Here is a 14,100-nt window from a genome sequence, read left to right as displayed (position 1 = left end):
CTGCTGAAGCAGGAGCAGCTTCTTGGTGTGCCTGTTGGGCCGGGAGGTGGGAAGGAGCTTTCTGGGGTTCCTCCCCGAGCCCGCGTCGGGAGCGAGGGCACCGGGTCGGGATTCCGGCCCCATGGCCCCAGCGCTGCTCCTCCCAGGAGCTACGGCCTTCGCTGCAGCCCCGTCAGGAGACCAAACCCCCATTCTGGGGAAGAGTGGCAGGAACGAGACATGGAAATGAAAATTCTTTCCAAGAAGAGCGCCCCGTCTCACTGATAAAGCGGGATGACCCGCAGCACTGAATGGCTTCAGCAGTGTGAGTGCCTCCTGATCCTCTGCTCTTCTCCTCCCTGCTCTCCTTGCGCTGTCCAGTCTTCAGTKGCAGAAAACCATGAGTATCCCAAGGCACCTGCCTCAGAGTTAAAGCAATTTTGGGTAGAAACAGAATCAGGCTTGAGTGGGTGGGGGGTGTGTGTGGGGGAACTCTCATCATGCTTATTCTCATTATTTTTAGTGGTTCTGAAATATCAATTTTCAATATAAAGTRTATTCTGGGCAAAATCCTCCTATGGGTGCATAGGATGAGGCAGAAACATTGAGGTTTTTGTATGACATGCATATAAAAAGGCAGAAATTATTTAGTATGAATTGATTATTGTTGTCTCTGTTGCACACATGCAAATGTTTGCAGATGTGTCCCTTACCTTTCCTTAGCTCTAAATTTGAATAAAAGATGAGAAATGACTCGGCCGAATACAGCTTAAACTGTTACTAGCCATGAGCTTCATTTTTTAAAAAAAGCAATTCAGAAAAGACAAACATGCACAGCTACAGTATAGGCATTAATAGATCATAAAATGATATAAAATATAATGTAGAAGAGGGCTGTTTTGCTGAGCAGTTGTTGTACTGATATGTGTGTTTATATTAGGTCAATAAAGATGCTCTGCTGGCTGCATCTGCAGATACAGTAGCCAATTGATCTAATGCAGTTTCTAAAGGCTTTCTATACAGGTGATGTCATCCTTTTAGCTGCCTTCCCCTCCCACTCCCCTTCCTCCTTATTAGATATTTCATCTCGCTGCGGAGCATCCAATCGATGGGAGCTTCTCCTGAGGGAGCTGCTGAGAAGCAGGCAAAGATAGTAGGAATTAGGACTCCAGCCGTCGCTCTCGCCGTAGCCATGGACGGACTGCTTAGCTGTGCATTACAGAAATGTTTTAATTGGGAAAGCTAGGCGTGGATTAACCGTGGTGTCTGACTGATGCATTAGAATACTAAGCAACGCTGCAGAGTTGTAAACTGCATAAAAAGAGGAGGGGGGGGCAAAAGAGAAAAGCGTTGGTATTGCGGAGGCTTTTAATGCATTCCATAGTGCAAACCTGTTAGAGCAAATACCCTGGAGCTACCGTCTGGACAGTAATTCAATTTTTGCAGTTATGATGGACAAGAGCATAAAAAAGAAACTTTAATATGCTGGGTGTGGGATTCCCGAATTGCTGAAGATGCTGCTGAAGAACCTTGCAAAATCTGATCTACGATATGAATGTGAAGTTTCTGAAAAGTGGATCTGAAGACAAGCCCCTCCTGACAGCGCTGTAGTGAAGAGAAAATAGGAATTGGAAGAATTCATAGCTCACCTTTTTAATGTATTGTTGCTTTAACCTGCAATTCTGATCTACTTGAGAATTAATTCAATTTTAGCAGCACTTTGCAGATCCATGCCTCTTGCCTGGGGGAGCTTATGGATATTTGTATTTGAAAAGCTAGGAAATATTCAGCTTTGAATGTATGTGCTTGTTAAAACTGGAACATTTCTATAAGGAATCGCTGCTGCTGCTAACTCACTGCAACACTGAAAACTAATCAGATATAGGAGAAGCTGTAACCGAATTCAGTGTGAAAATCMAGCCTGAGAAGTTGCATTCGTGCACATTGGCTGCTTTGGTCTATGATTTTTAAAGAGAATCCAGAAAGAGTTTTTGCTGAATATTTTTCTTCTGTGGCTTTTTATTGAGAAAGGAAACTTTTCTTCCCAGCCTTAGAGATGGCTTTTCTTGTTCGATGCTATGCCAACTGCCTGCAGCCGTGGGCCTCCAAAGTAAGTAAGAATTTTGTCTGTGATGATGCATTTCTCTGAAATGTGCTGGTGAGCATGCTGCTATTGCAATGCTCCCTGCTCAGCAGCCCCAAATGCTGCTCGCGTGAGATGCTGCYGGCCTCTCTTCTTGTGCAATCGTTGCCACCCGGGAAAGGGGGATGTTGAAAGCCTGAAATTGTTTTATAGCTTCATAGCTTGTAAATTAACAGAAAGTATTAGAGAATCTTGCTTGTGAAATCTGTAAAACTTCCTTTTTTAGCTTATCGATATATAGAGCAAATACTATACCAGTATAACATTTTTATGATTGTACATATTGCTAACTTGAAAATATTGGTGAACTGACCCATTGAATGTCCTTAATTGTCAAGGTTTGTTAAGCTCTGATGCTTATTCCCTTTGTGAAGAAATGTGGAATTGGTTAATTATTTAGGCGAACTATGTAATTACAATTGCAGCTTTAAATGGCATAAATTATTGTGTGTGTTTTGAAGATGCTGCATTTGTGTGAAGCTGGGGAGGCAAGGGTGCTCCTTTTAGAGAGGCAATGAAATCTAGAACATTCGAGCAAACCAACCCACTGAGATAAAAGCCTTGAAAGTTAAATAATATATATATGTGTGTGTGTGTGTGTGTATATATATACAGGCTGTTGTTAGGCTCTTGAAATTTGTCATGCTCTTTCAGAAAATTGCTTGAGTTACTGGTGTTTTATTAATGTGAAAGCCTATAAGACTGAAGTAATCATCCTAAATGCAGGAAATGCGTTGTAAAGCTGAGACCAGGCATATTTATTCATTATAATTCGTGTTTATAATGCAGAAGCTCATACCGGCTAGGGAAGGATCATGAACTTTCTTGCCCAGTAAAGCAGCCAATGTGTGAAGGTGGATAGGAAAATCCTTGTGCCATTGAAATCCCAAGAAATGGCGTTGACTTTGGAGCAAGTGGTTGCTCCCAAGGTTTGGAATCTTGGTGATACTGGAGCATGGAGAGGCACGAGAGAAATGCAGCGACTTGTAGGCGGTGTTAATGTCCATCGTGGTTTTCCCTGTCGTGATAAGATATAAATGAAAGATTCCCGTGTTTAAAATGGGGAGGATGAGGAAGTGCTGGGATTTATGGTTTCCATATGTCATCCCTGTGTGAGATAAACACATAAATRCGTGTGTGTCCTTGTAGCCCAACTCTGGCAGCCCTGTCTTTGGCTCAAGAGCTGCAGATACCCGTTASCTTTGGGAGAGGGATTGGCCCTGTGTGCTCCGTAGGGAATCGGGGCTCCTGACCTTGGTGCTCACACTGGCAGATCTTGGCCTATTGGCATCATCCGTGACTCGAGGATCCGTCTGCTCCCTTGCTGCCTTCTCTTCCAAGTTTGCAGATATTAAGCACGGAAGCAYCTATTAAGTTAAGCTTGGCTCACCCGCGTCACCCTTATTAAGGAGGGCTGAACACGTCATGMGGCTTAAAAATGGGAATGCTTAGTCACATTTTGTACTTGAGCTGCGATGACTCTTTCAGTGGAATTTGGACCAAGGTGAGAAACCGCAGGGGGGAAAGAAACCCTTGTGGTTGAATAACGGTTCAACAAAATATATTAAAAGAGATAGAGTTTGCCCCGTCCAGCCCTTGGATGGTGCCCAGAGGGCTGTGGCACTATCAGCTGAGCTATTTATTCACTCATTCACTGGGCCAAAATGAAGTCATGTAAAAGGTTGGGGAGGAGGTGAAAAGTGTATTTTTGTTTTTATGATGCAAGCTTTCCAGCTGGTTTTGCATCCCAACATACTAATTTTTGTAGATAACTACAAGGTTTTTATCAGTTGTTTTTCAGCTGAGGTGTAGGCACCTCTGCAAGGGGCCTGCTGACTCAGTTGCAATTACAGCTGGGCTGAGTGTGGCAGGGTAGYGTTGCAGCTGTTTAATCAGGGCAAAACCAAGTCACATTTTGTATGACTAATCAGACAGGTAGGCTTTCATCAGGATACAGAAAGAGCGTTTTTAGAAGTTAACTTTAACCTCAGGAGGTGGATTATTGCTGTTTTCTAGTGCCCCACAGCAGGAGGTGCTTTGGGAGCTCTCCTTTCCTCCTGCCCGTGAGGGATGTCTGCCCTGGTTGGTGCTGGCAYGTGCCCCTTATCTCCCCTAGTTCTGTTGCTTTGGATTTCTGAAAGAAAGAGATGGAGTTGACGTCTCTAAAATAATCGATGCAATCTGTTTTCCAGCATAAAGAGCTGCCCAAAGGAGAATAAAATGAAAGAGAAAACTTTGTGCAGTGCATGTAAGCCACTCACCTGAAGAYTGATTGATTGACTCAGAGGTCACCAGCATTTCTGTGGCCTGTGCTGGTGCTTGGAAGTGTGTCCAGAAGGGATCATTGGCTTCTAGGCAGGATGAGGACGGCTKTTTGTATCCGCTTTGTCTAGGAATAAAGGATGAGAATCCATCATTGGAGGCGGATTAGAAATGGTCTCTGCCCTGGGGACCGTAGACTTTGGAGGACGATGGGCTGCAGAAGATCAAATAAGGAGAAATCCTTGAGCAAASGTGGTGGGTGCGATGAGCAGTGAGGGTCCTATCAAAGTGGTAGCMACCACTGAAGGGATTTGGTGTGAGCTGGGAGAGCTCCTAGGAGGGGTATGAAGGATGTCAAGAGACTTTTGTTTGTGGATCTTGTGGAGATCTCCTCAACCGTTAGTTGTGGATCTCCACAATTAACTGAGTCATGTGTCTATAAAAGATAACTTAAAAGGRAGGCTTTTTGACATAATGAACTTTTTTAGATAGCAAAGGTTTTAGACTTAAGATCCAAACTTCAAAAATGTTTTCGCATGAAGGAAGTTTCATTTAAGATTCAGATGTATGTTAAGTTTGAAAAATAGATGCTGTCTGTCTTTATAGCCTGTGTTCTTTTCCCTCTYTGCTGTTCAAATAAAATCGAATAATGCTAAGGTTGATAACAAGAGATTTAGTTGCTGTGTAGAAGTTTGTCGTGTGTTTAGAAGAGAAGACTTGGAGTCGCTTTTCGCTCCTGTTCCGATTCCGGGTGTTGCGTCACGGGGAGCTGATGCCAGGTCTCTTGGCATCTGGCTCTTTGTTATTCGTCAGCAAAATAGGTACAACTTCACCTGCCTGTTCCAAAGGGCATAAATTTCATCCCGGAGGTCGCGAGTTGAAACCTTCATGCAATTACAGATTATTTTCAGCTCATCAAAGGGAAAACAGGGCTTGGATAGTGTGTCCTTGATTGGATTTGATGTCATCCTTGTCTCCACTAATGCACTTGGTTAGCTACATGGAAAGGAGCGCCGGTGGTATGAATTTTTAATGTTTTCAGCTCAAATAGAGTAACTGACCCTTCAATTTATTTCCTTGGGTCTCTGGTGAGCGTTGCTCACAAGGTGCAGATGGGCAGATGCCTTGGCGAGCTTCTCTTCCCCAGTGCTCGAGGATCCCCTGCGCTCCTTGCTTGGACATATTAGCACTGTCCTGAGGGTTTTTTCTTTTTTTTTTTTTTTTTTTTTTTTTCCAACCTGCTTTTCAGAATATTGAATGGATTTCTTCCTCTTATTTTTCCTGCTCTGCTCCCTGCACCCTCCTCATTGCCTTGTTTCTCTATTTAAATCGATTTATACCAGCACAGCCTCTTAGTTGCTCAATACTCTTTGATCTCGGAGCTGTCTGAGAGTGACCTTCAAGTGCTCGGACTGGCGTTTGCCACTTTCTGTTGCACTTCGTTAGCGTTTAACTTGGTTTTCTGAAACAACTTGTGTGATACTTGCTTTAAAACTTTTCTGCATGTACGTTTTCACTCGATTCTTTCTTAACATAAAAAGAGCTTAACAGCAACTGTGCATTTTTACTCTAGAAAGCTCAAATCATCCTTAGGCCCCAGCTTATAACAAGATGAGTTAAATGCAAGTACCAATCTGTCTACCTTTCAATAGAAAAACTTTTTCACTGAATACTCTTTTTATCATAAATTGGCTCTTAATGTGCAAATAAACACGATGTTTTTTTCTCTTTTTACTCTTTTTTTTTTTTTCCCCTGTCCTCTCCTAGACTCTCCTTGTTTTAAACCTACTTGCTTGTAATTCTGCTTACAGCTGCTGCTAGGTCAGCACCACCCTGGTTTTCTCCTCTTATTTCCATGCATTTTTCTTTTTTAGTGGCTGCAGAAAGGAAAGGCAGATGCAGCACTTGTTCTCCCTCTGTTTTTTGGGGTACATGTGGCCTGAGAGCCTCGTTTCAGCAGAGAGTGAGTCGGAACAGGAGCTCTGAGGTGCTGGTGGGATGGGACGCGGTGGCTGCATCCCGCAGCCCAGCCTCTCTTGAGGTTATCACAGCGGAGGGAGGCTGTAGAGGAGTGACCATCATCATCACCACCGCGTCTTACCCATCAGAGTGCATAGGGGTGTATAAATTATTCAGCCAAAATGGAGCTTTAAACTCCAAATTCACCTTTTTTGGTTTTTCCACGTGCGCTGGAGCCCTGYGCTGGGATGGGAGCTGCGCAGGTGGCAGCCGCGGGCGCCTCCTTGGCCAGGGCCCTGAGCCTTGGCGTTGAGAACGGGCCTCCTTGAACATCTGTTACGTCCCGATACAAACAAAATGTAATTATTGCGATTTTAATTTGTTTTATTCTGCATAGAGCACAGAAGTTGCCTACCTTTGCCAATGGTTGGCTCCCCRTAAACATGGAAGCTGTGCTTTCATGGCAGAGTTTCTCAGTGTAAATAAGTTATCATTGATACAGATAGCTTTTTTCATGATGAAAAAAGGTGAATTTTCACAGTCCTRCCCCCTCCAAAGCTGAGATATTTGTGTCAGATGCTCAGCATTATCGTGAGTTAAAGCACAGCAGTAATCTATAATTTAGACATATGAAAACCAAGTTAAAATTGCATTACGTATGTGATTTAAGCCAACACCAGAATTCGCTTTAAAATTCTGTCCTTATGTCACCTTATTGTAACTAAGGGAACATAATACTTCTGAGGATTTTATATGCTGCACGATATATGAGCCATGAAGGCTAGAAAGCTTTTGGCTACTGAGGACGTAGAACAGGCTTTATGGATTTTAAATATGTTTTGTTTTAAGCTCTTTCTCCCTTTTTATATTGCAAAAAAATATATACATTGATATAGTAGTAGAGCAGGGACTATTTTTCCTTGCTTCTTGTTATTGACAACTAGTAAATTGTATCTGAACCAGGTAAGCAAATACTTGATCCGTGACATGACCGACGTTATTCCTGGAGCCGAATGCTCCTGYGTGGCTGCTCCTAGTCGGTAAGAAGGCTTGGAACTGGGAATTTAATTTGGGACTGTTCTTATCTTTACTGAGCCCCTCTGGTGTGGGCCCGATCAGCACTGCTGTTTCTAGAGGGGCAGGATTGTGCCCTGGTGCTGCTCRTGGGACAGCCGTGCCCGGATCAACGCCAGCAGCACAGCTCCAAAGTGCGATTTACACTGAGTGCATCTCTAAACCGGGTCAGAATTAGGGCTTGTGTAGAAAAGGTGAGCATTAGCCAGAGTTAACTTATGTCAAATCTTTAGTTTTTTAGAAAAAGTTGATGAAAATACTGGAAAAGAACTCCTGAGGCCTTCAGTTATCCAGCTGTCAGTCACTCGGTYACTCAGCTATCGGGTACGTTTGGTGATTTCTCCTGGCAGGGTATATGAGATGAGTTAGGTACCTGACTTGGTGATGCCGCAAGAAGAGCTTTGGGGTGATGGGCATTTCCGTCGCTTTTCCTAAACGGAAGGAGCACCCAAAGTGACGTGCAGCAAGTGTTGCTCGGAAGGAGACTGGGCACATATGCGTGTGAGTAACCAGCACCGGCCCTTTGTGGGAAGGTGGTGGAAAGGAAAAATACAACTAGCTACAGAAATCAGTTATCTTGCAGACATTAGGTGTGAAAAGGAACTGAAGATGGAACGTCAGGGACATAAGACTGTCAAAATGGCAAATAAAATGCTGGGATTCAGTGTGCRCAAGTCGGCAGCAGAGCGAAGGAGCGCGTGTCGGCAAGCGGGAACGCCCGGTATTCCCRGCCGGCTCCCAAATCCCGACTTCTTCTGCAGAGTCCGTCAGAGCTGGGCAGCCGACTCTTGGAAGTTGTGACGGGACAAGGAAAGCTCAATGGCAGTCTTGGGTATTTCTTATTCCGAGTCTTTTCAACATGCTTGAGGCTTTGATCATGAAGCACTGAGAATAACTGGATATTGATTGTGAAAACTGTGATGTTGAAGTGGTAAGACACGCCAGGGAGTAGAAACGGAAATACAGCGGGCAGCTGGACTGTTCCTAACTGGGCTGTTTCACCGTGATGGTTAAATATGTGGAAGGTGTTGAATCCAGGGAATCAAAGAAGGGAGGAAAAAAAAAGGAAAGGAAGAAAGAAAAAGGTATGAAGGGGATGGAAGGATATAGTGACCAAAAAGGACAGATGGAATTTGAGAGAGGAATGTTAAAAGCAGAATGGTTCAAGGCAGTTGTTTGATCTTTTAGTTTGGCAGTTTTATTTAACTTCAGTTTTAAAGATGAAGGTAAATACTCTTTTTTAAACAGGCTGTTCATAACACTCTCAACTTTCTGTATCAACTGAGAAAGGCAAATTGGTACCATTAAAGCACTGAGTGGGATGGAGGCAGAGTGAGAGCAGTTCCTAAATCGTGGAGGTTACCAAATACAAGCACAGTTAATGCTCCAGAAGGGCGTTAATAGGATTCTGGCTTAAAATGGCAAAACCTCTTAATGGAAAACTTGAGCTAATAAATATTAGCTGGCAGAGTGACCAGCTGCATCCACTTGTGCACGGACCTAGGAGAAGCAGTAAGATTCTTCTTAGGCAAGAGTGCTGAAGAAAAAGTGAGACTTTTCCTTTGTTATTGGCTGTTTCCTTCCACTCCCCTTCTTTTTTCTTCTCCAATTAATTTGAATTTTGAAGAAACCACTGTATGTTGACTAAATTGCACGCACAGTCTGCCCTAGGAGTTTTATTTGTGATTATAATTATATATTTTTTTGTGATATTAGCGATTGGCCTCGTGCTGCATGCCCTGCCCATGTCCAGTGAAGGTGCCACCACCCAGGCCGAGACAGGAGGGTTACTCATTGCAAAGGCTGATTTACAGATCCCCTTTCCCCTTCTCAGGGCAGTTTTGCTTAATTCRTATTGTATTTGCTCTTCCTGTTTTCCAGCATGTGCCTTAAGGTTATCCCAAGAGCGGTAGGAAACGCCCTCCTTCCTCCTGCCCGTTCCAGCTCGGGAGCTAAGCCACAAGCGCTGCCGCGCTCGCTCCTGCCAGATCGCTCCTGGTAGCCATAGGTATAGATATGAATATAGATGCAGAGTTAAATGAGTTATTACATAATTTTTAATTGTTAATGCTGGAAAATGAATGCCCGTTGGGAAGTCTCCGTTTGGACRCTTCTTGGTATCTTGCTAGCAGCTTTGGTTATTGGACCCCCGCCAAGCCTGGCGCCTTGAGGAGAATTGGACCCTTTCAAGTGGTTGAGAGATGCAGTTGAGTGTGTGAAACCAGGGGTCTGGAAAACGGGGTGGCGATTCCTGCCTTGGAGGGGTGCAGGCAGCACCCAGGTTTTCGGGTGCTGCCGCGCGGCTCCTTCRTGCTTTGAAAGAGATCAAGGCCTTGCTGTAACTCAGGGAATATTGCTGGTGTCAGAGCTAATTGCTGCTCTCCCTTTACAAACAGGATTGTGATGACTCCTTAGCTTCTTCCCAGATTTCCCTGCAATCTGGGGTTGCGGACTGCAGCTCAACCRTATCTTTCTTCTAAAATATGGGTCATTTTGGTCTCATGCTGTTCATGGATGTTGAACTACAAGTAAAGAAGCAGTATTTTGCTACATATAAATAATAATTAAAGCATATGTTTGCTTTTTTCTTTTTTTTTTTTGAATTGTTGGAATTACAGTTTTACTTTGTTAAAGCAGCGAGGTTAATAAACTTTTCAGAAAGATGCACAAAGTGATGCTTTAAATGTGCCAATGTGCTTAATCTTTAATGGAAAAGAAAGTAGCTGACTGCCATGCTGCTGTAATAAAATCTGCAGGCAGAATTATTTCCCTCAAAATAATTTTAGATGAAAATATGCATATTCTTGCATGGTTTTCTTGCCTGCAAGCCAAAGAGAAGGGGTAATAAGGGACTGAAAGCAATAGGGAAATCTTGTGTCTTTTGGGGACATTTCCATGTGATTTAGCCTTTCTGTCAAGAAAGGTGTGCTGGTAAGAGGTATTAACAGATGCAGGCTAAAGGTGTAGGATGTTCCTACACTGTCACTTTTAATGAATGTCTTGCCTTTTAAGTATCCTTTTAAAATAATACAGTATATCTTACAATATATACATGTATGCATATATCCCCAATAGTTTGTCTGCTTCCTCTGGTGACAAATGTTTGTTTTATGCGAAGCGCTGTAGCTGAAGAGCACATATGGCTACATGAATAATTTAGAGGAAGGGCTCCCTTCGTACACCTAGCAAATGCCACCACGCCGTGAAACGTCTCCGCTCAGAGATGAGATGGAAATTAATTCCTTTAATGGTAAGACCAGGAACATACACTTTCCTATGACAAGAAAAACATTTGGGATGCCACTGATTATGCGAAAAGCCATCACCAAGCTGCTGAATAGATTAGTCCTTCTCATAGACTGATACTTGCTTGCTTGCCCTGTCTTTCTCTATATGTATCTTTATCTGTATAGATATTTGTGACTGACTGTTAGATTTTGAAGAAAAGTTTGAAGATTTTTATGTTTAGAGGGGGCAGCATCTTTAAGCTTTGTGTTTGAGGGGAGCAGCAAATTCTTGAACAATTTTAGTCACTGTGAGCAGCGTCCTTGTGTCGCTTTGCTTCTCCCTGCTTTATTTTACCCCCATAATATTGCAAATGTCTCTTGAAAAACAACAAAATGAGAAGTGAAGATACAACTTGCTGTGGTTTTCAGTGTCTGGGTGCTGCTGTAGACATGTTTCCATGTCAGGTGAGATGCTGCCAGCTCAGTTTGCACATGGAGAGCCCCCCGGGCACATTTGCACTAGTGCATCAGTCCCTTGGCTGGGGACTTGAAAACTCGTCARCAATCTCTGGGAGAAACGCTCGTGTCATTGGCCTGCCCTTGTTAGCAAACTAGTTTTAGAAAGCTGTAACCCTATCTTGGACTGAGATGTCCTCATCGCCTGTTTAGAGGAGGGGAATAAAAGCAAATATCCTTTGCAGATCTGCCTTGCTGGAAGGCAGAGGGAGAGGCAGCCTAGGGGGGTGGTTGGGCTCCCAAACCTGGGGTGTTCACGAGTACTCCCGAGGTGCTGCTGCTCCCTCGCTCCGCACCATTCCTCAATGTCTTTTTCTCATTCAGACTATTTGCAATAAATTATTGAAACCAAGCATGTGTTTTGAATAGTTAATTAGAAAATCAATGATTTTTTTGAACAGAATATTGGGTTTATGAATTTGACAAGTTTATTTGCTGTTAGACTGCAATTGGTTTGCATTTAGAGCTCCATTTATGCCACGTAACTCAGCTTTCTCTTATCCTTTGATAACTTTTTCCTGTTTAACCATTTCTTGGTTAGTCATAAAAACTTTTGCTCCCAGGGAGTGCTGCTGCCCGTTGCTTTGGTGCTCGCCTACTGCCTGCATGAAGCTGCTGGCAAAGGGCAGGCCCTTGGGGCATCTTCACCTCAGGTATCCATGAGTGGTGTTTTGCACGTGCCAACTTTCTTCCCCATTGCTCGGAGCCGGTCTCCTGTCCGCGTGCRCCCGCTCGGGTGCATATGGTCCCTGCAAGGCAGGCCAGGCTGCTGTCACTTTGAGCACCGCGTGGCAGAGCACAGCGACCTTCCCATTGGGACAGGCTCCGGGGAGACGCTTTTCGGAGGGGAATCGGTGGCCCCGGAGCCAGGGCAGGCAGATGGAGGGGTGCAGACCGTGGCGGCTCGTTCCTTGCCTCTCTCTCACGTACAGCTCTGAACCACAATCTGGTGTTTGTAGGGGGTTCTGTTCCATAGAAAAGGTCACCAACAAGCTTGTGAGCACGTGTGCATGAACAAATCGAGGGCTGGGTATTTCGGGAAATCAGATGCAATCATACTCTTATTCCAGACTGTGACTTGTTCTGAAAATCAGTGTTGTTATTCCTTGAAGCAATATGCGGATAGTCTGTTTTTGTGGGACGCCGTACCAGGGTTTCATGGATATTCAGAGTTTGGGTGCCTGTGACTCCCAAGGCACCTAACTAGTCACAACACGAGCAGGTGCTRATGTCTCCATCCTGAGTTTGCAGTGTGGGCACACAGGTGAGCACTCCTGTTTTGAACCTGCWTCTTTAACAGGTGCTTTTCCAAGATATTAAGTTTCAGGATTTCTAAGCTTCTGTCACAAAAAGGCCTAGTGTGCTAAGGAGGCACTGCTTTTTGCTGGTAGTTTGGACAATTTTTCAGCAGCCTCATTAGCGCATCCAGCAAGTCATTCCTGCGTCCGCTGCCGTGTTGCTCCAAAAACGCCCTGTCTGTGGATCGCTGCTTAGCGAGCGCTGAAGGGAGGAGAACTATCACTATGGGTAATAAAAACGCCACCGGGAGCCGGAAGCTGTGATTTATTTGGGCACACTGAGTAGCGCGGCAAGCAGCGCTCTAAAGGTCACTTGTCTCAACTAGAGCTTTTATCTCGCTCAAATGGAGAGCGAGATCGCGCCGGTTCCCTGCACATAACCCCTATTAAGTGTCTTTTACATCACGTATTGCAGAGCCCGAGCTGCTTGGCCGGTGCCGGTCCCACCAGCTCTGCACYGGGACCTTCACACCCGTCTCCAGCGTGGGAAATGGATCCTGCTCGGTGCAACTTTCCCATGCTGGAACATAGYCTTCAAAGCACGGTATTTCCTCTGYGCATGGAGCGAGTTCATGGTTTTATAGCCGCTGTTCAGGTGGAGGTGGTGGGAGTTGGGCCACACTTCAGCAATCTGCTAGTTTTCAGTTAAAAACAATTCCTGCCTTTYCAAGCATTGGTGAAGAGCAAGATGCCAACTCCCAGCTGGAAGCGGGTGTGGAGCCTTGCCCTGCTTGGGACTCTGGGAGCCGTTGGATTTGACTATTGTGGAGCCCCTTATTGGACATAAAGATATGGAAGTAGGACTTGAGGGGCTGCAGCAGCCYGTGGGCTCCCAACACTGTCTTGGAAACACAAATATTGGATGTCGGGGGCGCTCCCGACACCAGCTGCGATCTCACAGAGYAGGTGACTGCGTCCTCGGCACTTGTGTCTAGTTGAATAATGGACATCACAGGTGCCATTCCAAGCACCGGTGCCTCCTTCTTGCAAGCTCATATTTGCAAAATTCACCTTGGGCTATTCAYGTTTGCTGGCTTTTACTTACTAGGACTGAATATTTGACCTAGTGGTGGGCATGTTTGTTCGGAGTGTTTTTGTTCTGCAACGGAACAAGCCTGCTTCTCATCTTGCCCATCGCCTGGCGAGTCAAAGTGACTTGGGATTTTCTTTTTCTCTTGTGTCCCAACACCTTTTAAAGAAAAAATCATGTAAAATTAGTATGTTTTCTTTTTCTGTTCAGTAAAATGTAAATTTAAACAGTTCTGGAAATACGCATGACAGAAAATAAATGAACCAAGGCCTGAATTTAGAGCCCTGGTTATTCTCTAGTATTTCATGTGATTCTGATTCTTTAAAAGCGTGCTACTGACTTGCACTTTTTTATGTGTGATGCTTATGTTCCCCCTCTTTCCCCCACTCCATTCCGCTTGCAGCTGCCGGCGGATCTTACCAAGATGCACCTTACGGACAACCCGCACCCGCAGGTCACCCATGTCCCGTCGAGCCAGTCGGGCTGCAGCATCGCCAGCGACTCGGGGAGCAGCAGCCTCTCCGACATTTATCAGGTAAAGGTTCAGCCTCAGGCTTCTAAACACAAGGAATTTATTTCTAGGATACTCGGTGCCATACCATGCATCATGAA

General features: G+C 44.6%; 1 protein-coding gene across 5 annotated transcripts in view; it reads left to right on the top strand.

Moving 5' to 3' along the window:
- RAPGEF6 (Rap guanine nucleotide exchange factor 6) overlaps positions 1 to 14,100 on the top strand; it is a 99,687-nt gene that overhangs the window by 47,946 nt on the left and 37,641 nt on the right. For 4 of the 5 annotated variants that reach the window (XM_026045292.1, XM_026045276.1, XM_026045284.1 and 1 more), the window contains exon 7: positions 13,892 to 14,023. In XM_026045292.1, coding sequence (XP_025901077.1) covers positions 13,892 to 14,023 — 132 coding nt within the window. Of the gene's footprint in view, positions 1 to 2,058; positions 2,090 to 13,891; positions 14,024 to 14,100 lie in introns of those variants that run through there. The other variant, XM_026045301.1, reaches the window with a different exon arrangement.

Source organism: Nothoprocta perdicaria, unplaced genomic scaffold (genome assembly GCF_003342845.1).
Source record: "Nothoprocta perdicaria isolate Ctin4 unplaced genomic scaffold, notPer1 scaffold_107, whole genome shotgun sequence".
In the NCBI taxonomy this organism is placed as follows: domain Eukaryota; kingdom Metazoa; phylum Chordata; class Aves; order Tinamiformes; family Tinamidae; genus Nothoprocta; species Nothoprocta perdicaria.
This window is presented reverse-complemented; position numbering and strand designations above follow the sequence as displayed.